The sequence below is a fragment of the Microcebus murinus genome, chromosome 15 (assembly GCF_040939455.1).
Source record: "Microcebus murinus isolate Inina chromosome 15, M.murinus_Inina_mat1.0, whole genome shotgun sequence".
NCBI classification, from domain to species: domain Eukaryota; kingdom Metazoa; phylum Chordata; class Mammalia; order Primates; family Cheirogaleidae; genus Microcebus; species Microcebus murinus.
This window is the reverse complement of record NC_134118.1, coordinates 70,405,825-70,429,952: the sequence shown is the minus strand read 5'-3', so window position 1 is coordinate 70,429,952 and position 24,128 is coordinate 70,405,825. Positions and strand designations below refer to the sequence as shown.

Sequence of the window (24,128 nt, the reverse complement as noted above, 5' to 3'; positions counted from 1 at the left end):
CATTACTGCAAGTGAGGAACAGACTAAAGGAAAGGGAAAAAATGCCTTCCAAAAGAGAAACATTCATTAGTCTTACTGGCAAGTGTCTAAAGCAAACAAGGAAACTGCAAAATAATTACTTAGTTACAAATAAATCCTTTTTAGCACAGTACCTTTTTGTGTTTGTCCCTCTTCCATATTCTCTTCCATGGCTACCTTTCTTCAGCAGAATCTGGTACACGGAATTAATCAAAAGCTCAATTAGATGTTGGAAAAACTGGTGATTTTTTTTCCCTGGGAAGCTCCAACAGCAGGGGCTTGGGCAAGTCCTCAGAGCTTAGCTCAGGCTCCCTCGCTGCTCTTGTTTGCTTGGAGACAGGCTGTCAAGTGTAATTTCATTCAAATTACTCTTCCGTGAAGATTATCAATTTTTCTTCTCAAAGCTGCCCATTGTGTACCACTGTAAGCAGGTATTCAAACAAATAGCCTGAATTTTGGGGGGAAATTTGGTCTGAATCCCAGGAGCAGAGACACTATGATTCGCAAGTCTTGCTTTGCATTTAAAATGGGGAAAAGAAATTGAGGTTTGTATTGAAATCTGGGCTTTAAATTGGAAGCAGGCTGAGCTGTGAACAGATGGAGGGGTGTCCTCCTAACACGAAGCAGACCACCAACCCATAATTCCCCCCTTTGCTTCCAGAGTGGGAAAGCCCAGATTTCTGTCGCTTCTTTATATGCTGCAGCAGTGGCTTCTCACCCAGGCAGATATGTTGCAAAAATGTGTTTTCTCTTTCTTTCCTCACTAAGTATTTAGTTAATTTGATTTAAAGTTGCCTAGAAAAGATGCAATTATACCATCTCAGGGTTTATTTGTAAAACGATTATTATTAAGAGAGGACTTGTAAGCTCACATCTTTAAGATTTAAAAAGAAATAGAAGCATAGTTTTCAAAGGAATGAGTATTAACCTCTAAGCCTGAGAGATACATGTTTTAAGTAAATATTTTACCTCATGCCATAGAACTCTTAAATGAAAGGGAGAAACCCACTGGACAAAAACACTTATTGATGTCTTTGTTATTTATTGTTATGATTTTAGCTCACTAAAGCTGCTGATTTCAAGTGGGGATTTCTTGAAAGAGAATTTTTTTTAAAGGCCATTATTGGGGAATGTGTATGGGTGATGAAAGGAAGGAACTAATTCTAGATAAAAAAACAACAGGATAGCAATTTATAATGGGAATCTGCAGTCTGATTTGGAATGCAAATCACAATGCTGCAGTCTGGCAATAAATTAGCATTTGTACTTCAGCCCACTGAGTGACAGGGCACAATCCAAGAGTCTCAATACTTCACAAAAGGTATAGCAAAAAAATAAACAGTATCTCTTTCAAGGAGCATAAACCTTAACTAGAGTATAAAGAAAGGAAGAATCTCTGTCTCTGTCTCCGTCTCCAAATAAGCAAGCACAAAGAAACACACACACACACACACACACACGGATGCATACATAAGCACATACACACACACAACTGTAACTCCTGGCCTTTTACAAAAATAATTTACAGTTTCATTATCCATAGCACAAGTGTCTTGCATTATAGCATATATTTCACATGCATTCTTTAAAGCAGGTCAGTAGCATGTTGCATGCTATCTTCTAAACCATTACAAAAGCAACTACTTAGTGGAAAGACAATTGTACATCATTCCACTTTATTTGTCTTAAATAAATATTTGGTCCACTTATTTCTATAATCATTTGTTATTTATTTTCTCTTTTCAAATGAATTTAACCCAAAGGTAACTATAATTCAAATAACTCAAAACCTCTCTCTTCTCAATATATGTCAATCTGTATTCAAGAGTGTTTTTGAGAGAGCTGCTTGCCCAGGGCACAGATTGAGAGAGAGAAACCATAAGGGAAATCAAAAAGCCAAATTGTAGCAGCCTCTCTGCTTCAACTTATCCCTAGGCTGACATAACCTGGCATACAATCAAAATAGAATGGAGCATCACTCCTCATTTATATTCTTTATTCATTTTAGACCATAGAAATTATTAGTGAAATATTATTAATAGTAGTGCCAGTAGATAAAATAATGCCACCTCGAATTTTTAGTGCACTTTACAATCTATAAAACACATTCACATGCATTAACCCATTTGTAAGACAAATAGGGAAAGCATAATTGTTCCCATTTTATGTTAGAAAAGACTGACATTCGGGGACTGGACTAACGAATGGCCAAGTCAGTCTTAGACCAATGTCAGCTGATTCCTTCTCTAGTACTCTGATCTTGGAAGCTGTTTCTCCTTCCCAGTCTATTACATTATGAGTGTCTTCAGCATCTTCAAAAATCAGCCTCAGGTCATAAATTGCTTTTAACCATACATAAAAAGAAAAAAAGAGAAAGAGAAGGAAATTTCAAAAATATTCATTTGGCAAGATAAAAGGAAAAGTAACCATGATTTCTAACCATGATTTCTTTTCCTTCTGAAAACTTTGCAGCAGAACAAATTCCTATAATCATCAACTTTCTGTCTAAAACAGACTTTGTCATGCCAACAATTTTTACCAAAACAAGACACTAGCAACTTATACAAATTTTCTAAATATATAAAAAAACCCACCTCAAATCCAATCTAAATGAACTCTTGCCAAATGGATGAGGAAAAACACATGCACACATATGGCCTCACCTGTATCAGTAAGCTGAGATTCATATTTCCTTATTGTGGTAAAATACACATAATAAAAATTTTACTATTTTGATCATTTTTAAGTCTACAGTTTTCTGGCATTCACATTGTGCTGGGACCATTATCATTGGCCACCTCTAGAATTTTTTCATCTTTCCAAATGGAAACTTCTTACCCATCAAACACTAAGTCCCTATTTTCCCTTCCCCCTGATTGAAGGTAATAGAGTCATTGCTGATTTTTTTTATTTCAAAATATTAAGGGGGTATAAATGTTTCTGTTACACAGATACCTTTTATAATGCTTAAGTTGGGGCTTTTAGTATGCCCAGCAATAGAATATTGTTCATTGTACCCGATATGTAGGTTTTCACCCCTCACTCCACCCCCTTCTTGATTTCCTATGACCTTTATAGCTGTTTGTGCCTGTGTACGCCCAGGAATTAGTGATTCGTTCCGAATCACTAATTACACAGTATTACAGAGTATTACAGAGTACATGTGGTGTTTATTTTTCCATTTCTAAGATACTTAAGAAAATAGTCACCAATTCCACCCAAGTTGCTACAAAAGACATTATTTCATTCCTTTTTATGCCTGTATACACACACACACACACACACACACACACACACACACACACTACCTTTTATTAATCTACTTATGAACTGAGGGGCACTTAGATTGATTCCACATCTTTGCAATTGTGAATTGTGCTGCAATAAACATTTGAGTGTAGGTGGCTTTCTGATAAAGTGACCTGTTTTCAATTGGGATTATATCCAGTAGTGGGACTGCTGGGTTGAATGGTAGGCCTACATTTATTTCTTTGAGGAATCTCCATACTGGTTTCCATAGAGGTTGTATTAATTTACAGTCCCACTAATAGTGCATAAGTGTTCCTTTCTCTCTGCATCCACCTCAGTATCCATTGTTTTTTGACTTTTTAATAATGGTCATTCTAACAGGAATAAGGTGGTGAATCATTGTGATTTAATTTGCATTTTTCTATTATTAGTGATGTTAAACATGCCTTCATATGTTTGTTAATTATTTGTCTATGTTCATTTGAAAAGCTGGTCATGTTTTTTGCCCACTTTTTAATGTGGTTTTTTGTTTTTCTTGCTGATTTGTTTGAGTTATTTGTAGATTTTGAATATAAGCCCTTTATAGGGTCTTTAGTTTGAGAATATTTTCTCCAATTCTGTAGGTTATTTATTCTGTTGATTATTTCCTTTGTGTGCAGAAGTTTTTCACTTAATCAAGTTCCATTTATTTATTTTTGTTGCTGTTGTATTTGCCTTTTGGGGTCTTAGTCATATATTCTTTACGTATGCTGATATACAGAAGAGTTTTTCCTACATTTTCTTGTACATTTTTTTTTTGTTTCATGCCTTACATTAAAGTCTTTTGTCCATCTTGAATTAACTTTTGTATGCGGTAAGAGATATATACAAATCAGTAATATTTCTACACACTAATAACAATCAAGCAAAGAGTCAAATCAAAGACTCAATATCATTCATAATAGTTACAAAGAAAATAAAACACTTAGGAACATACTTAACTAAGGGGGTAAAAGATCTCTACAAGAACTATGAAACACTGAGGAAAGAAATTGCAGACGACACAAACAAATGAAAAAACATCTCATGCTCACGGATTGGTAGAATCAACATTGTAAAAATGTTCATAATCCCAAAATAATTTATAGATTCAATGAAATCCTCATCAAAATACCAACATCATATTTTACAGATCCAGAAAAAATAATTCTATGCTTCATTTGGAACCAAAAAAGAGCCTGAAGAGTCAAAGCAATCCTGAGCAAAAATAAGAAATCTGGAGGCATTACTAGACTTCAAATTATGCTACAAAGGCTGTAGTGAACAAAACAGCATGGAACTGGTATAAAAGTAGAGACATAGACCAATGAAACAGAATAAAGAACCCTGATATACAACCGTCTACCTATAACCAACTTATCTTTGACAAAGCAGACAACATTGGGTAAAGAAAGGATGCCCTGTTCAATAAGTATTGGAAAAGCTGGACAGCCACATTAAGAAAAATGATTGTTTTTAGTATTATTTTTAAAGCTTTGATCTTATTTGAAGTAAAAATATTTTGAACATCCAAATATTTAAAAACTAGTTAGAAAAGAAAAATGGTTGACATTATGGTAGATTAATTTTATGAATTCTAAAATATACTATATGAAACTTAAAACTGACAAAGATGCTTCCTCTATATCTTCATTAAGGTGTGCAACAAGTTGAGACAACCAGGATGCCTCATCTTATGTGCTTTCCATTATATCACATTGTGTTTGCCCCATTCTACTCTTAGGCATTTATTTAAAATATATGAATATAAGTTCACCAGATATCAAGATATGTTCATAAATATTAAGTAAAATTTCCCTTTTAAGTATTGTCTAAGAAATATTTATAATATATTACTTTTTTCTGTGTAAGCTAAAAGACACATTCCTCACTAAACCTAAAGCTATTATAAGTCCCTCTCATTTTTTCTTAATTTGCCTCAATTCAGAGCTGGCTCTTTTTTCAACACTATTTTTGTGGATGAACATATTTTTATATACATTGATAAAATATCTACATATTTTTTCTACTATATAAATGCAGTCATCTTTGTAATATAATGTTCAAAATATAGTTAAGTAAACAAAGATTAAATAAGCTAGTGGTTCCAAATACAGCATTAATGTGAAAATTGGGGAAAAAAAACATGTTCATGGTCCTTGGGTCAGAAAGCAGAGGAGACATGTAAAAAATATGATTGTATAAACCAAACATAGCACTCAGGACTATTAGACATGAGCATTATTTAGAAATTGTTTTCCATTTTTCTCTTTTTTCTCTCAAATATTTCACACACATATCCAAAACTATCTCAAGAATGAAATGTTGATTTCTTCTTCTATTTTGACAAGGAGAAAGAACCTCTTTGACTGCTGCTTTAAGCTCTGGGTCAGAATTGACATCCATAAAATTTTCTTAGAGAAAGTTAAAATCACCATAAACACTGAAATGTTTTAAATATAAATTACTACAACATTCTTCAGAATTATATAATCATATAAAGCAGTCAATACATAGAATGATCATGGTCTTCATAGTAGTATCATTACCCCTACTTTCTTTTATTCTTCATTGTACAAATGTTTACTAAGCATTCTTACATACATAGGAATCTGATGTAGGTACAAAGGATACTAAGGAGACAAATCCCTGTTCTCATTATGCTTACAGCCTAGCAGCACAAGATAGACCCCAAATCACAATTTTCTGTGACACACTACCTAATAAGGATAAAAAAAGCACAGGATGCTACATCAACCTGCAGACGTCTATTCTAACTACATTTAGTATTGATAGTTGGGAAAGTTTTCCTGCTTTCTTGGAAGGTATAGTATGATCAGACTTGATCAAGGCAGGTGACCTATCATGGAAAGGAGGTGAAATTAGCCAGGAAAAACTGGGAGGTGAAGTGTAGAGAAGAAAGAAAAAATTTTCTAGACAGCTGAAACTGAATACACAAAAGCCCCTTGGGAGAGATAGTCTTCTGATTACATGTAATAGACTATCATCTTGCCACATGGCGGAAACCCTCTTTTACTGTTTACTAGGCATCATATCCCCAAGGTATTCAGTAACCCTGTGCTGTGATATCCAATTTTGAGTCTCAGTTCTTAGTTTTGCTAGAGTAACTGAAGAAGACAAGAGACACTCCGATGTAGCCTGTACCTTACAAGACTGGAGTCAAAAAGGGAGACACTGGGAAACTCATTAGTAATTAGCGCAAGAAATTACCTTACAGGTCTGGTGGGCTCTTTCATACCAAGACCATTTCCCTCTAATCTATTAATATGGTATTTTCACCAAGTTAACTAGGCCTACTGTCATGACTGTCATAGCTCTGTTTAAAACACTGGCTTTCCAGTGTTCTTAAGATAAAGTTTGACCTCAAAGTGGCTGGAAATACGGGGCCTGCCCTGGCAGGAGCCCACCCTTCCCCAGCATAACCACCCCCTACTGTTCTTCACTCATTTATCTCTTTCTAAATTCTCGAAATCACCAAGTCATAGATGTGGTTCCTTCTGCCAACGATTTTCCTTCCACCCTCAGACAGCTAGATCCACTGATTTATCAGATCTCCCCTGGAATGTGTTATCTTCAGGCTAAACTTCCTGACCCACAAAATATAACTTTTTTAGTACTCAAGGTACATGCCATTACAGAGCTAGCTACTCCTCAAAGTCTGCATTGTACATATATCTTCCCCACTACCCTGCAACCTATAAACTCCATGATATTAGGGACTCTATCTTTCCACCTCCCACAAGACAAGCACATAGTAAGCTTTCAATAGATATTTTTTGGATGCATGAATGAATGCATGAAAGAGTGAATAAAATAATGTTAAATGGATAAATGAATGAATGAACTCAGCAGCTTAAAATATACTTTCCTTTATGTTTAGCAGCTTCCACAAAGTATTTTCTAGCATGAACATAATTTGCAATAATTCCAGGAGATACACGTCACCTTCATATATAATAAATGCCATTCCCGAGGAGCTGATGACAGAATGATGAAGAGATATTTCAAAGAGCAACCAGTAAAACAAAAAGGGAACTGGGAAATATTAATTGTGTGTCATGTTTCCTATACTAAGGGGAATCTGTATTGTCATAAGCACTGATCATAGTGAGGATAGACAGAAAAATTCAAGTATTATACTCTTTAGATAAAACTTACCCTTTTAAAGTAGTCTGAATCAATTATAAATATGTATACATTCATACAACCAAAAGGGCAGAACAAATTTTAAAACTTCTAAACAGTTTTTTTCTCTCTCCAAAATGCCAAAAAATAAGATAAAATCAAATCCCTTTTTGGTAATTATGTTTTCCATAAAACATGGCAGAAACCTTGAGGGGTAAAAACTATGCCTCCAAGGTCCATTTGTAACCAGCAGTGGCCTCGGCTCAACTGCCCCAAGTATTAGGGCATCCAGCCTCCCCCTTTTCCCACCCACCAACTCAGGGGCTCACTGCCTGGACAGGATTGGCAAGTCGATTTCACTCAGATGCCCCCTATCCAGAAAACACACTGTCTTCTGGTGTTTGTTGACACTTTTGCAGGATGGGTAGAGGCCTTACACACCAAAAACAAATGGGCCTCCACTGTTACCCAAAAGCTCTTACATGATATTATTCACAGATTTGGTTTCCCCACCTCCCTACAGTTGTATTAATATTTTGGAATCTAGCCTCCTTGGAATGATTCTTTTATAAATAAAATAACAAATAAATCTAATTTATGTATTTTTCTATTAAGATCACCATTCAATACCAATTTATTAAACCACTCACTCTCAATAATCTATCAGCAAACTGATTCACCATGCCACCTCAGTCATGTTTTTTCCAAATATGCATGTCTATTCTGTTACAATGGTCTATGCATTCACCTATGTCAATAACATATTTTCTTCTTAATAACTCCAGCTTTAAAAGTATATAGAGAGCATCAAGTCCACAAACTTTGATCATTCTTAGTTAATCAAAATTGTCTTAGTTAATATTAACCTTTTAGTCATCCATAGATATTTTAGAATAAGCTTTCAAATATGGGGAGGGAGGACCTTGCATTTATTGAACTTATATTAATTTCATAGACTTGATGAGAGACAATTAACACTTTTACAAAACTGAATCAACCTCCATGAATATGAGCTATCTTTCCATTTATTCAAGACTTCTTTTGTGTATTTTAAGGATGTTTTAAAATGTTCTCCATAAGAGCTTTGCAAATACATTTTCAGTCTGCACATTTTTATTTATTGTCTCTATCTCATTGTGCATTCTATGACCACCAATGGAATGCTGAATTGAGCAGGGATTTTAAAAGAAGTGATTCCAGTGTTTCACCATTATACTTTTGTTTTTTTAGTATTTTATGTTTAATTTCCCTTCTAGTTCATATTGCTGAGATTCACTTATAATTTAATGTGTTGAATTTTAACAACTATTTTATTCTACATCAAGTAAGATGATTATACATATTATCTTCATTAATATGTTAAAGTAGACAATTGCATTTGCATGTTTTCTGATGTTAAACTCTACATCCCCACTATAAACTCAAATTGGTTATGATATGTAATTGTTTTAATTTGCTTTTAATATGTTGAAAACTCTTCTTTTAACTGGAAATCTTCTCAATTCCAGTTACATTTTCTCTAAACATACATGATGCTTATTTTTTTAAAGCTTATTTTTTTAAAGCTGTCCACTTTAGAAGGAAATTATTTATAAAAATTTTGATATATACAAAAATGAGATTACTATATAGCAGTTAATGATTATATAAATCATTCTTATTAACAATAAAAAGTTGTTTATAATAAAGTGATAGAGGTATATAACAAAATAAAATGATGAATATACTTTTGTATTTTAAATGTTCATATATATATACATAAAAACAACTTGACAGATATATTTGAAAATGTTAAAAGTGTTTCTTTTTAGAAAGTGGTATTTTAGATAGTTTTTTTGTTCTTTATGTGCTTTTAGGTATTTTTTAAATGAGTACAATATTATTTTAATTATCAGAAAATATATCACAATGATTTTATAAAACTGACAATAGTAAGTTGGTTAGCACTGTGAACCTACTATTTTATATGTATTGGACTAGCAATTTTTATAAATCATATTTAATATCCATAAAATCTCTGCATGACAGCTTTCGTTCATGTGATAAAATTGGTATTTTCAAAAGTTAAGCAACTTTCTAAAGGCTACCCAGCTGATGAATGAAGGAACTGGGATTTGAATTTTGTTTTTTCTGTTACTAAACTTATATCACACAAAGGATAACTCTTTCAGTACTTAACAAAGTTATAAGGCACTTCATGTCAGCATTTCTTCAGTTTTGAGTAGAGTCTTAGTATTACATCAATAACAATGGACATAAGTTATAACTAATCTGAAAACTTAATGACTGGTTTTTGCTCCATGCATTTGAACCAAAATTTAAAATTTTAGAAATCTCAGTTAAGCCTAATCTTACATATCACATTAGATATAGTAAATGACAAGCTTGTAGAAATAAGTATGAGAGAGAGAAAAAGAGAACAAGAAAGGAAGGGGGGACAAATACAACTTTATGCAAAGCTAGTGGCTTGTCATAAGTTCTGAGTTTTGAAATAGTGATTTAAAATCTCTGCTTTGAATCTCATTGCAGATGCAGATGGTAGGAGATATCATCTAAAAACGCTGATTGCACTACATGGTGCATAGAGAACTGATGAGGAAAAATAAGATTCAAGTCATCTCAGTTTTATCATAAGCATTTCAGTTTTGGTTACATATTAGATTGCAAGTCCTTCTGTGGATGAAAAACTATGTTAAAGTATACTCTTACATTTCCAGAGATCACCTTAAGTAACCTAAAAATTCTTATTTCAAAGAAGATGACTCACAGACTGACAACTTTTTGCATTCTTCAAAATGCTCTCTATCAACACATCTAAACTAATGACTAAAAACGTGGGGAGCAATGGGCTTCTCCCAATGGGCAATCAGCAAAGGCTGAAATGCCTTTCCTTTCTTACTTCTGAGAGGAATGTGTGACTTTATGCATTGAACCATTTTTGTGAGTTATATATCTGAAGATCTTTGGGGAGTTTGTTAGTGTTGAGCAAGAGACCTCTGATTGTGATCTACACTCCATTGATGAAGGAGAGAACAAATATGTCCAAGTCCTGAATGTACCAGAAACAGGCAGAAAAACTTTCTACATTTTTCTCAAGGAAGTTTTATCAGCAATGACATGTGGTCTATTGGGGTAGATATTTGGCTAAACAATGGTTTCAGGAAGATCGACACACTCAAGTTTTCAAAAAACACAAATAATTTACATCCTAAAAGTTTCTTTGCTCTGTGTGCACACTGTCGGTTTCTAATGAACCCTGCAGAACACCACTTGACTCCACTCTGGGTGTGCTGCCTTCACCAGCCCATCAGCTTACAACTGTTTCTATGGTTTTCAGTAGTATGCTAAAGTTACCAATAAGCATTTGTTCTAGACATAAATGCAAAGCTATTTTTAGCATTTAATACTGCAAATATTAAGGTAGACATGACTTATTTCCTCCCTCTACCCCACTGCCTACATTTCAATATCATTTGTCTATAGTTCATATTTGCCAAGTATCATACATTTTTCATTTTTAATATTTCAATATGTATGATATTCATTTCCCCTGTCTGTCATTGAGACCAGAAATGATGAGCTCCCTTGTTTCTCCCTCACCATTTATGAACTGAGACTGAGGACAGACCTATTGTGAAGTGCCTGTCTTTCCAGGGACCAGGTTTAGGCTCTTCTTATTCACTGATATTTAACAAATATCTGTGTGGTACTCACCATATGCTAGGCACATCTTTTCTCTTACTGATCATTTACAATGCTGAGAGTAATTGGTATTCCTATTTTACAGATGATATAGACTGATACTTAGAAAAGAAAATGATTTTCACATGTTCCATACCTATGAGATGCAAAATTTGAATGTAAAAGTCCATCAAAATTTCATTGGTTCCAATATATTAAATGACACAGTAAACAAATGTTAATGAATCAATTCCTACAAAAAAAAGTGATGCAAATATATCAGGGGATTTCAAAGTGGAAAAATGGAATTAAAAGATAAAAATCAAATTTATAAACTTTATTTCTCAACATAAGCTCCATCAAGGTCAAGAGAATTTCCTAAGTGATTTAGTCCATCCCTAAAGAACTGAGGGCCCTAAGTGACTTAGTCCATCCCTAAAGAACGGAGGGCCCTAGGAATTGAACCACATCAATGTGGTCTTTTTACTTTACTAACTGAAGGTTTCCTGGGTGTTTTCCTGTAAAGCTTTGGTTAACTTTCTCAAAACACTCTCATAGTAAGAAGATGTTATCTGTTATCATTCTTTGGTCCTCTAGAAAGTCAACAAGCAAAAAGTCTTGACCATCCTAAAGAACTGTTGTTGCCATGACCTTTGCTCTTGTCTGGTCTGCTTTTACTTTGATTGGCCCACTTCCCCTTCTTGGTGGCCATTGATTGCATTGTTTTCAGGATCCTACTCATAAGGCCATGTTTCATCTCCTACTAATACAGTTCTTCCAAGAAATGCTTCAGGATCTTGATCCTACTTATATAAAATTTCCATTAAAAGGTCTGCTCTTGTCTGCAGCTGATCTGGCCGCAAAGGTTTTGGCACTGATCAAGTGGAAAGTTTGCTCAGCTTTAATTTTTTAGTCAGAATTGTGTTAGCTTAACTAATGTAAGATGTATATGTCTTTGGCTATTGTTTGTGCTGTTAATTGTCTTTTCCATCTAAGGCAAAAAACAAGATGAATTTTTTCTTTGCAAATTGATGTGGATAGTCTCCCCCTGCAGGCTTCACTGTCAAAATCATCTTGTCCTTTCTTAAAACCAGTTATATATTTGTAAACTGCTGACTTCTTTTGGGGCATTGTCTCTACAAACTTTTTTTAAAGCATCAATGACTTCACCATTCTTCCACTCTAGCTTCATCCTTAATTTGATATGTGTTCTTGCTTCAATTTTAGAAATTCATGTTCTTTCAGAGAAGATCTTTTCAAATTGATGTCTTATCCTTCTTAGTGCCTCAACTAGATCCTGTTTGGACATGTTTTAACAAGTTAGTACAAGTTTATTTGGTGGAAAAAAAATTTCCAATCCATGCATGGTTTTTTCATAGTATGTATTTTCTATGAACTTTTCGAAGACCCTGCATATTTAAAAGCTGCCTTTATTAAAGTTTTGACACTCGTAGCTAAATGAGTAAAATGCCAGTATAAATTTCTAAATAGTTTCATAGGCATCTCTTGTTGTATATCCTGTATAGTCCATACAGACTCTTCAGTATAAATTGAATTATATATTTTAAATGAATTTGAATTTTACAAAACATTGTCCTAAAAAAAGGATGAAGATAATGGTCACATAAGCCAAGCTTTTATACATAATTATACTAGGTTACCTCAGGATGCAGAAATCTTAACAGCAAAGGTATATTCCACAGGAGTAGTATCAAATAGATCCTATAGTTATTCATTTAAAAGGAAATATAAGATGCCCAAGAGAATTCTTTCCAGGGATAGTCTTAGATTCATTAATTCATCAACTATATATTCAGTGCTTACCATTGTCAAAATATAAATCTAACTTATAAGACAATGAATGAAAAGATATGATAGGTCCATGTTCCTGTGGCATATAGACCTAGAAAAGGAAGGTAAGAGCCCAAATAAACAAATACAAAAATAAGGCAATATCATGTTCTGATGAAGAAAATAAATCAGGGCAATACACTAAAGAGCGTTTTAGGAGCACCTTTAGCTTATCCTGACAATATATGAGGACCTTTAACATTCTCCATGACCATATTAATAAAAATATGCCTAAAAGTTTCTGCTATGAAATGGTTGTTAATAGAATTTTATTATTTGTTAGAAAGTAAAGAAGACATTGAAAAAGAGACTTAAACAAGCAGTGGTGGTCATAAATGTACTTCCTGGGATATTTTGTAATTGTTTTGATGTGATGCAACGTAACATTTCCAAGCTGAACATTTTCAAGTAAAGTTGAAAAGACTCTCAAGGTTTTAGTTTCAAAATGTCTTATTACATTCTGTCTCAGAAAACATTTGCCAACTTGCTGTATCCTAAGGCTTAGAAGACTCTAAAATATTACTTAATGCAGAAATTCATTTGTGTGTGTTTGTATGTATATCCTGCACTGAGATTAGGACTAAGACACAGGTCTGTATAACTCCAAAGCTATAACACTTTGCACTATAAAACACTACGTTTTCAATGTAATTATAAGGTGGACACTCAGCATTTCTGAGTTGTTAATAGAGTAGTTTCAACATTATATTGAACCGATTACATTCACTAAGGGAGGTAAAGATTGACATACATAAAACTAAGGATAGCACACAAAGCTGGGTGGTAGAAGCAGTTGATAATAATTAGCCTTCTTTGGATGATTTACAGAGAAGGGAATACAAAAATGTGTAATTAGTGCAGTGAAATTTAAAACATGCTTTATAAGTCAACAAAAACAAGTTTATCATGGCTCAAAAAACAGAGCTTACTGAGTCTCCTATTAATGAACTCACATTACAACTAAGCATATCTGTATAAATTTGGCATAACAATAAAATGGAGTGATTACTAGCCTTTTGGGAAAAAATGAGTAATAATGTTGATTGATTGATTGATTTACAATTCATCCATCAGGTTATTCTGCTATATGGTGACATGGACCACTAACTTATTATATTACTTTAGGTGAAGATGTTCTTTATATGTTTCCTCAAATTTAACACTTACCCTACTAATTCCCAAGGTGACTGAACCAAATGCCAGATCCTATGCTAAGTGTTTTAGAAAAGTACCTCATCTTATCCCTCCAATATCCTCATGAGGATTAAAGCATTAATTAAAGCCATTTTACAGATGAAGAAAATAAGGTTTGAGAAAAGTAAATTCTTCAAGTGACAAGACAAAAAGTTCTTTGAAAAATATAAAATGTTATACAAAAATGATACAATTATAGCCATTGTTAAATGGAAGAAGTGAAACTTGTATGAAAAATATCATCAACTCTAGTACCCCTAGAACATACAAATGATACTACTAGCTCAGGAGTCCACCTGACAGGACTCAGAACAATACAAAACATTTAGTCAGAGCTTATAGCCAGCCGCAATCTTAGCATTTTTGTCTATATTTTTAGTCATTAATCTTCTAAATAACCCTATGAGGTGTACATTGTTATTATCCTCATGTCACAGATGTGGACACACAGAGACAGAAAGAACACGTGACTTACTCCAGGTAAACGCTAGGAAGGGGCAGAGCTAGGATTGGAACCCAGGCAGTCTGTTTCTTAAACCTGCGCTCCTAATCACGGGACTAGACTACTTGTGTGAAGTAGGCTAGAAAGATTGCAAACCAATTAGCTATTTTATTCAACAGGCTTAGGGAACAAATAGCTGGATTATTTTTCCTCATGTGGAAGCCTTGGACCATTCCCCAGCTCTGTTAGGTCCGCATGACATAGTGCAAGGAGCTGGGACTCAGCAGTCAGAGTTTCAAATGGCAGCTCAGGCGGCCCTCTTCATCCTCCATGACCTCTTTATTTGCAAATGAAGAAAAAGAATGCCTATTCATCAGGGATTTAGTGAGGATCAAGTACATTCAGCACAAATCTTGGCACAGACAAGATTGGCACTCAGTAAATATTAGTCTCCTTCTTTCTATGGCTTCAAATGTGGTTTCAGTTCAAATAATTTACTCTCTCATAAGCTATTTAGGAAAAGATAAGAGAAAGTCCTCAGGTCATGAAATATTAGGTTTTAAATCAACTGTATATTGTCCTGAGTCATAAAGTAATCTGTTTTGGGGAACATAATGTTATCCTGAGTATCTATAAATAGCATTTGTTTTCTTCCCAAAACAGTTGTATGTATATCGATTTTCTCAAGGGTCAATATATTCAATTTGATAGACTGGTAGACTGATCTGGTTTAGCAATATCCTGGGTCAATTCTATACTTGCTCATGCCATAGGTCTGCCTAAACAAATTTTATCACAAAGCAGAGTTGTCTTGTCACTGTTGTTCCGCAGGATACTTACAGCCTGCGAATAAACCACATTGAAAGATCTGAGAGCATGTGGGCTTTTCCTATCATGCATTGTGGCCAAAGTTTAGTAGAGGGCATATTTTGGATGTGTCATGTGTTTGAACTTTGGAAACTTCCATAACCTCATTTTAAAACTTTAATTGTTCCCAAAGTATTAACAGAAAAACCTAGGCAGTTGACAATCTCTCTGTGTTCTTTCAAGACAACGGTTATTCTTTACAGAGTGGCTGTGCTATTTTACAAACAGAAGAAAATGTCTATGTTTTTGAGGGAGTTTTCCATATTACAAAGGCTCGTTAAACTCCTTATACTCAAAGTTTTTAAAGTTAATAATATTGGCTTACTTAATACCAAAAAATTATGCTTTTGTGACATTTCTAAATCCCAACCTGTGGATCAGACTTTGAAATATACTAAGCTTAAAACAATAACAGATACAGTATTTACAAAAGGAATTGAAGTACCCATAGAGCTTACATCAGTTAAATAGTAAAGTCATTGTTATAGTAGAATGCCAAGTGAAAAAAAATGTTTTATATTACTATTGTACCTGGAGAGCTGCTAGTTGGGAGTTTTGAATATGGAGACTTCAATAACCTTAATTTCAGAAAAACTACCAGATTGGGTCCTTTACATATTATGTGTTTAATAGGAACCTAGCCATTATTCTTGGAGAATATGGAAAGTTAGTATAAAACTAAATGCAGGATATAGGCATTTAGTACATATAAAACTATAGGCAGGATATGAACATTTAGTTACTATAAAACCAAATGCAGGATATGGGCATTTAGTTACTATAAAACTAAATGTAAATCTACTTCAAATAAGGTAGCTTTATTTGGATTGGAATGGCATGATTCTTTAAATTGTTTATTTATATTAATCCAAACATTGGATACTAAATGATCGACTTCTTGTAATTGCCATAATCTAAGCAATGGAGGTCAAACTAAGCCCAGTATCTAGGCATGGTCGTTGACCTTGCATGAAGAGGAAATCCACCCTCTGGAAACTAACTTATACACTGCCCTTGATTTGGGACAGGGAGTGGAGAACTGAGCAAAGGGGGTTGGGGGGAGAGAATGCATGTGGATATAGGGAGCTGGAACCATGGGTCAATAAAGATTTAGAGTTGGGTGTGATGGTTGAGCTGGCCCTGTGACTTTAGAATCCATGAGCTAGTAGCAGCAACAAAAATCACCCTGTCTTCTATTTTTATTGGGCATCAAAAATTCAGTGAGATTATGTTAAACATCACAGTCTGATCTTAGCTGAACTTTCCAGAGTTATACATAGGCATGTTTATTGCATCACATTTGTTAGAGACATAAATAAGAAAATGCTACTCATAACTTTAATTTATATAACTATGCAGCCCATAGTGTATATAAAAATAATTATGATGATAAGAATAACAGACAAGACTTATATAAACCCTTTTATGGGTCAGACACTGTTCTAAAAACATGACATATGTTATACCATTTAATCTTTGAAACAACTCTATTAGATAGGTACTGTTATTTTTCAATATCAAAACTGAGGCACAGAGGATTTGAGTGATTTTACCAAGACCACATAGCTGTAAGTGGCAGGGTTGAGATTCAAAGCAGGCAGTATGTCTCCAGAGGCCACATCTTTCAGCCATTTCAAATATATAGCAAATAAATAAAATAGAGGGCTCTTATTATACATGTAACCCATGCATACCATCATTCTCTGCTTATTTATTTTCTTATAGTATTTTTTAAACTTCATTGATAGAATCTCTATTATTTCTGATTTATTTCCCCATTGATTTGTTGACTTGTATTTCCTGATTTATTTTTGTCTGTAGCTCCATATATCTCAATGCTAAGTAGGCTAAGGAAAAAAAAATAAAAGAGCTAAACAACTTTTACTTAATTAGGTAATTTGTATTTATCCCTTCCACTGGAAAAAGAATACAAGTTACTGAGATTATTTGACTCATTAATCTCATTTATTTATTTATATATTTTCTTAAAAAACTTTAGGTTTCCTTTTATTGGAAACAATATCTATTAATAGCATCTATTTCTACTTTCCTTTTACTGTCAACTAGAAATTAAAGCTAGAGTTTTATCTAAACATATAGAGTGATTGAAAGAAATGCCCTTTATTCAATTACTCTGAATCCCTGCAGACCTATACTCTGGATAAATTAAACTCACCAGATTAAAAATAAAAGTGATATTGGAATGTAAGAGTTTACCCATTTAAGCCTGAAGACACCAGAAAAAAACAAGATAAAATTACAGTCAAAACTGATATGTGCCTGGGAATGGCTGCTCTGTGCTTACTGTAACATTATCTTCTTTGTACTTTTTTTTAAACAAAAGCTCAAAACACTAGGTTTACATTTTCAAAGTCTAAATTACCTTATGCCTGACTGTAGAGAATAATTTATTTTAAACAAGACCAATGCCCCAGTGAATCAGATACAAATTCCTCAACATGAAATTTAAAATACTCCATTGACAGACCCCATGTCAGGAAAGTAACATCTTTTTCTGTTTTGCAAAATAAATCCATGTCTTAATTAGATTAATTGGCAGGCTTTTCCCATTCATCTCCATCCCCTAGGAAGTCCCCTGCAATCTGATTTCCATATAGTTCGTTCTCCTAATATTGTTCACTCAAAAGTCACAAATAGAACTTTTTAAGGGCCATTTTGCCATCTTAGTTCTACTTGACTTCTCAACACTGAAAGTATCTTCCTGATACTCCCTTACCTAGATTTAGGGTCTGATGCCAACCCCCGTCTCTTTTTTTGCTTCTTTCTTAAAATTCTGGCTCTCTAATCTGTCTATTCTCTTTCTCAAAGAAGTAAGCAACTAATTTAGTAACAAGCAAATAAAGAAAAAATTATTATTCTTAGGCCAACTGAGTTCAAAATTATTTTCTAATCTTGACCTTTCACAAGTATTTGAGATTTAAACCTCAACCCTAATTAAATAAGAAAATCGTAATTTTCCCCCTTTAGATAAATTATCTGACAGTAAATGGGGAATGTTCTTATTTCTTCCTTCATAAAGGCAAAGAATATAAAACAAAATAATGTAGTTTGCAATGTAATATAAAATACATGGCTACTCCACGGATTTTCTTTCAGGGAAATATATAATATTTATTTATATTCAAAATTATTAATATAGTTCTTATTTTGTGTCAGAAATTGTGCTAGGTACTAACAACACAGAAATGAATATAACATATCTGCCCTCCAAGAATTTAAAGTCAGCTTAGGATGAGTCAGAAGGAAGCAATGATACCTGGCCCAACAGTAAGAAAACATTAACTTGGGCATTATTTTATTTCCCTACACATTTTAACATACTTGACAGAGACTAGATTGTTTCATGTCTTCATCTCTATTTTCTAATCTCTAAAAACTATGCAAAATTTTCTATTCTATTAAAGTGTAAGTATTATATTTATCTGTTATATTATTAAAGACTCTTTCAGCGCAAAAAAAAAAGAAACCCAGCTCCAATCAGCTAAACCAAATGGGGAGTTTCATAATACACACCCACAAAGTGGACACATTAGGTTGGAACAAGGACAAACTGGTAGCAAGGAAGTGGCTAAGGGTGACAGGAACTGAATTGCAGCAAGGAACCAAATTGTAGCTAGGAACCAAATTGTAGCTAAGAACTGTTCCCTGGTGTAAACATATGCAGGGGTCCTCGAACTTTTTAAACAGGGGGCCAGTTCACTGTCCCTCAGACCGTTCCAGGGCCGGACTATAGTTTTAAAAAAACTATGAACAAATTCCTATGCAAACTGCACATATCTTATTTTGAAGTAAAAAAACAAACGGGCAAAAACACATGTGGCCCACGGGCCATAGTTTGAGGACACCTGATATACAGTAAGGAGCTCCTAATGACCTTTAACTGATCTGTGGCACATTATCATCTAATTAGCATAGCATGGACAGAGTTTTCATGAAGGATTCTGGGAGGACTCATGTGTAGTAAGGAAACTGTTACATAACCTAACCTGTTATGTATCCTGCTATGTAACCCAAACCTGTCAATCACCCCAAAGGCAGGGAACCACAACCAATCCCACCAGGAGAAAGGTGGGACAAACTAGTGAGCATATAAAAGATGCTGTGTGCTCAGACTCTGCAGGGTCTTCTCTGTTGCAGAGGATGATCTCTCTCTCTCTCTTTGATATATACTTTTGCTTTGCATGAAATGTAGTGTGTGAGATTGCTTTGTATTTGTGATCACTCTGTCACTGGCCCAACTTTGTATGAGTACTCATTCTTGACCTGGGAACTGGAGGACCAGGGAGCAACCACACAGACCTGACAGACAGGTCATGACAGAGGAATGTCTGGGTCACACGAATGTCTACCCTCAGAGATAAGAAAGATGGTTTCCAGCCTCTGTTTCTGTATTGTGAAACCATTGTCTCTATTCCAGATTTTTCCATCAAGCAGGGACTATGATTGCCAGCATCTGCTAGCTTCAATGTTCATACCTCAAAGCAACACCAAAAGAATGAATCCTTCCTATTGATGGAAGGATTGTTTGGGAGGAGACTTTCCCCCAGAAGATAAGAAGATAGCTTTCCCAGAGTGTAGGAGGAACTGGACAAGTGATGGTCAATGTCTTCTCTGGATGGGCTTTTAACTAAAAAGCAAAAGTATCATCAGCAAGAAATTATGGTTAAAACTATTAGAATGGATAAAGACTCTAAGGAGAGCATGATTAAAGAAAGAAGGCCAAATAATGAAGAATAGGAACCAGGGGATAAAGCAGAGAGTTGGTAGCAAAAATTGTAAAACATAAAACAAGACAGAACCCTTCTCCCCAGCTCCTGTTCCCAACCACCTATACAACTCTCTATAAGCATGCGCAAACTCTACTGAATGCTGGTCTGTTTATTTTGTTTTTAAGTCCACTTACTACATCCTTAATCTAGTTCATAAAACAATATTCAATTCTTCATGTTTTTATATCTTCCTAGACAATAGATATTTTTTCTGTTGATATGAACATACAACCAGATAAATATTTTTAGTCTTCTAATTCAGCTTCACATTGTTCTCTACAGAGAAATTAAGATATGTCATTTTCCCATTTAACAAGTAAGAAAATTAAGGGAAATTTTTGAGCAATATGCCTTGGTAGTAGATGAGTCACAGCTACAACTATGATTATTTGTGACAACCTGAACTTTTCTCCCTAACTACTAGCCACAAATTATTTTTTTGCTCCTAATGGGCCAAAATCAGCTATACCCAGTACATTGAACAAACCAGCAATTTCTAGGTCTAAGAGAGGAGAGAGCAGAGAGAAAATCAGTCTTACAAACCTTTACTTGAGCCAGTAAGATATAGGCCACCATTTCTCGAATTACAAATGAGGAAATGGAGCTAAAAATCCCCAAAGTCCTTCCAGAGAAATGCTGTAATGCCAAGCATCTGAGCTAGTGTTTCAGGAAACGCTAGTCCTATCAGGCTTTGTGTAGCTACCCTGCCAGGTAGGTATAGGAGACACTGACACTTCCAACAATTGCAGAGGAAAGTGGAGACAGTGCTGCCAAAGGGCAGGTGACTACCCAAGTGAGAGAGAGACGGGTTAAGATTTACTGAAGTATTTATTTGCCAGGCCTTTAATCTGAAAATGATGGTCTGGCTTTCATGAAGCAAAGCAAAAGGCCTGCTATAGAATGTCCCCACACCTCAATTCTGGCTTCCTGCCCAGCATGGGGGAAGGGCGAGTATATGCTTCTGCAAAAGGACAAAGGAATCCACCATTCCTTAGAATTGTTCAACTGCTTTTTTTAGCTTGTTTTATTCTTGGCTTGTTTGTTTGCTTGAGTGGTTACAAAAATCTTTAAGAAGTGAAAAACGGAGCAGAATTCTCTGTACTCCTACTCAAGGATGCAGTCTGCTAGGATATTCACAGTTTGTGTCTCTGACCTTCACAACTGTTTTCTCCTTCTTTGCTCCTTTTGTATTGAAAGTATACTATAAACTCACATTGCCTGTGTATATGTGCAACGTCGCCATTACATTTCTAATCCTGAACAAAAGGGATTAAACGATCAGCATTCTTTCACCTGTGTACTTTTCCCATAACAAGATTTAAAAAAAAAAAAAAACTGCTTGTAAGTTTACATTGACAACAGCTGAGAGAGCCTGAGTCATAAAAAAATAACATTAATTATAATAAACCTTAGAATTACTATTATTATCACTATTATTAGAAAAAAAATTCCATTCTGCACTTTATGGGAGCTCTCCTGAATCTTTTGCATCATATATCTATCCCAATGAAAAGGAACAATAAGGAAGCACAGAAGTTGGTTACTTCTAAGTGCATTTCTTTTTAGTCCTTAATATTCCAGACTAGGAGCCCTAAGACTGGGCCATATGGTGCCTGGCTCTCTTCTGTCCTAGCACTCTCTCTGCAATGCCTTTGTTTTTCCCTTCCTGTATCTTTTGCTCCAGGTCCTCTTGCTGAGCATGCCATAGGATCTCATCATGAGTTCAAGTGTCAACATAGAGAAGACAGTGTCCTAGAACTGTATCAGATTTTCTTGGGTGCTTGTAAAATAATTACCAATTCCTGGGCACTTAGGAATACCCACTAGGACTGCATTGATCAGGCCTTTTTACCCTGGAGAACCACAGCTATGGTGTTTCTCCTTGAACACATATCAATATTTAAATATTACATGTGTATATCATTCATGAAAACTCATATAAACAGAAAGTCGCATGATGAAAATTTACTACTGTTCTCTTAACTTCAGTATACTAAGTTTCTCAAAAATTGCTTATGCTCTTTAAGAATATGGCTATCTTGGGGATCATCTTCTAAACCTGACTGTACATCTGAATCATCTGAAAAGCTTTTAAGAAAATATACACCCCAGAACCTATTCTATGTCTACTAAATCAGAAAATCTGGAAGATTAAATATAAAAATATATTTAAAATTAATAATCTCTGTCCTTTTCCATTCTCAATGTCTACTACATTGCCAAGAAGACCAATGTGAACTACCAGTACATGTACTTCAACTCCTTTTAGCACATTCATATAAACATACACAAACATCCAAGTATATATACACACATACACATACAGACACACATACACACACACAAATAATAAAGGATTTATATCTGGGTATATTTAAAAAATAGGGACTGCAGAGTATTTTCCAAGTAGAAAACTGTTGAGATATAAAAATATTACAAAATTCAACTCTGTTTAATCCTACTTTCATAGCGAAAAAAGATACATGGATATGCAAGAATATATAAAAGATATTAATGGAAATTAGATATTTATGCTTGGATTATGAATTTCTCTTCCTTACTGTTATTTGTGCTTTCTAATTTCTACAATTATTAATTTTTTTATAAAAAGTTATTTTTAATTTTAATAACTTTCCAAAGCTATTTCGTTACAACTTTTCAAATTTATTTAGCAGTAGAACACCATTTCTACATAACATATATATTAGTCATGGCAAGCTAATTGTTGTAACAAATAGCTTCCAAAATGTAAAAATGTAAAATGACTCAAATATATTAGAAGTTATTTCTTGCTTGTGTTACAGAACTGGCTAGGTGAAATATCTGGCAGGACCACCCTCCTACAAGTAGCCATTCAGAAATTCAGGTTGACATTAGCTCTGCCATTTTTAACATGTGGCTTCTACTGTTATTTGAGGGTTACCTCCTATCCAAAAAGCCAAAAAGAAAAGAGCATTAAGTTGTAGAACATGGGAAGTTTGTATAGGTCTGGCCTGAAAGGGGATGCCCTCGATCCACTGATGTTCCATCGGCTAGACTCCTTCACATGGCTAAGCCTAACTGGGCTGGAAAATATGGTCCCAGGAGGGCAGTCACTTCCCAGCAATAGCTCCACGTTATGAATGGGGAGCATGAATCCATCTCAAATAGCTGATTTTCTCTACCAAATTATGCTCCATTAAGCTGAGGAGTGACATGACCTCATCTACTTTAAACAGGATCACCAGGTACAGTAGGAAGAATCATAACCTCTCCTAAGAGGTCCATGTCCTAAGCCCCAGAGCTTGTGTATATGTTACTTCATATGGCAAAAGGGATTTTGTAGATATGATTAAGTTAAGGATCTTGATATGGGGAGATTATCCTGGGTTATCCAGGTGACTCCAATGTAATCATAAAGAAGGAGATAGGTGAGTCATAGTCAGAGAAGGACATGTGGCAACAGAAATAGACAATGAGAGTGAGCATGTGTGTGCATGTAAGAGAGAGAGAGAGAGGTTACACTGCTGGCTTTGAAGATGAAGAAAAGGCCCAAGAGCCAAAGAATGCAGGTAACCTCTAAAATGTGAAAAAGTCAAGGAACAGATTCTCTCCTAGAGCTCCAGAAGAAACCACCCTGCCTGTGCCTTGATTTTAGCCATTTCAGATTTCTGACTACCAGAACTGTGAGATAATAAATACATGTTGTTTTAAGCTATGAGGTTTGTGGTAATTTGCTATAGCAGCAATAAGAAACTAATATACTAGGCTACTGTGTTGAGAATAGACTGCAGGGAGCAAGAACAGAAGCAGGGATACCTACTAGAGAGCTACCACAGAAACCCTGGAGAAAGATAACAGTGATCAAACCAATATAGTGGCTGTGGGCCAGT

General features: G+C 34.7%; 1 protein-coding gene across 3 annotated transcripts in view; it reads right to left on the bottom strand.

The window, feature by feature from the left end:
* The window catches only part of GPM6A (glycoprotein M6A), a 313,639-nt gene that overhangs the window by 150,073 nt on the left and 139,438 nt on the right, over positions 1–24,128 (bottom strand). The window contains exon 1 of one of the 3 annotated variants that reach the window (XM_012770712.2): positions 153–1,234. The exons of the other annotated variants lie outside the window; for them this stretch is intronic. Coding sequence (XP_012626166.1) covers positions 153–189 — 37 coding nt within the window. The 5' untranslated portion in view covers positions 190–1,234. Of the gene's footprint in view, positions 1–152; positions 1,235–24,128 lie in introns of those variants that run through there. 3 annotated transcript variants of the gene reach the window in all.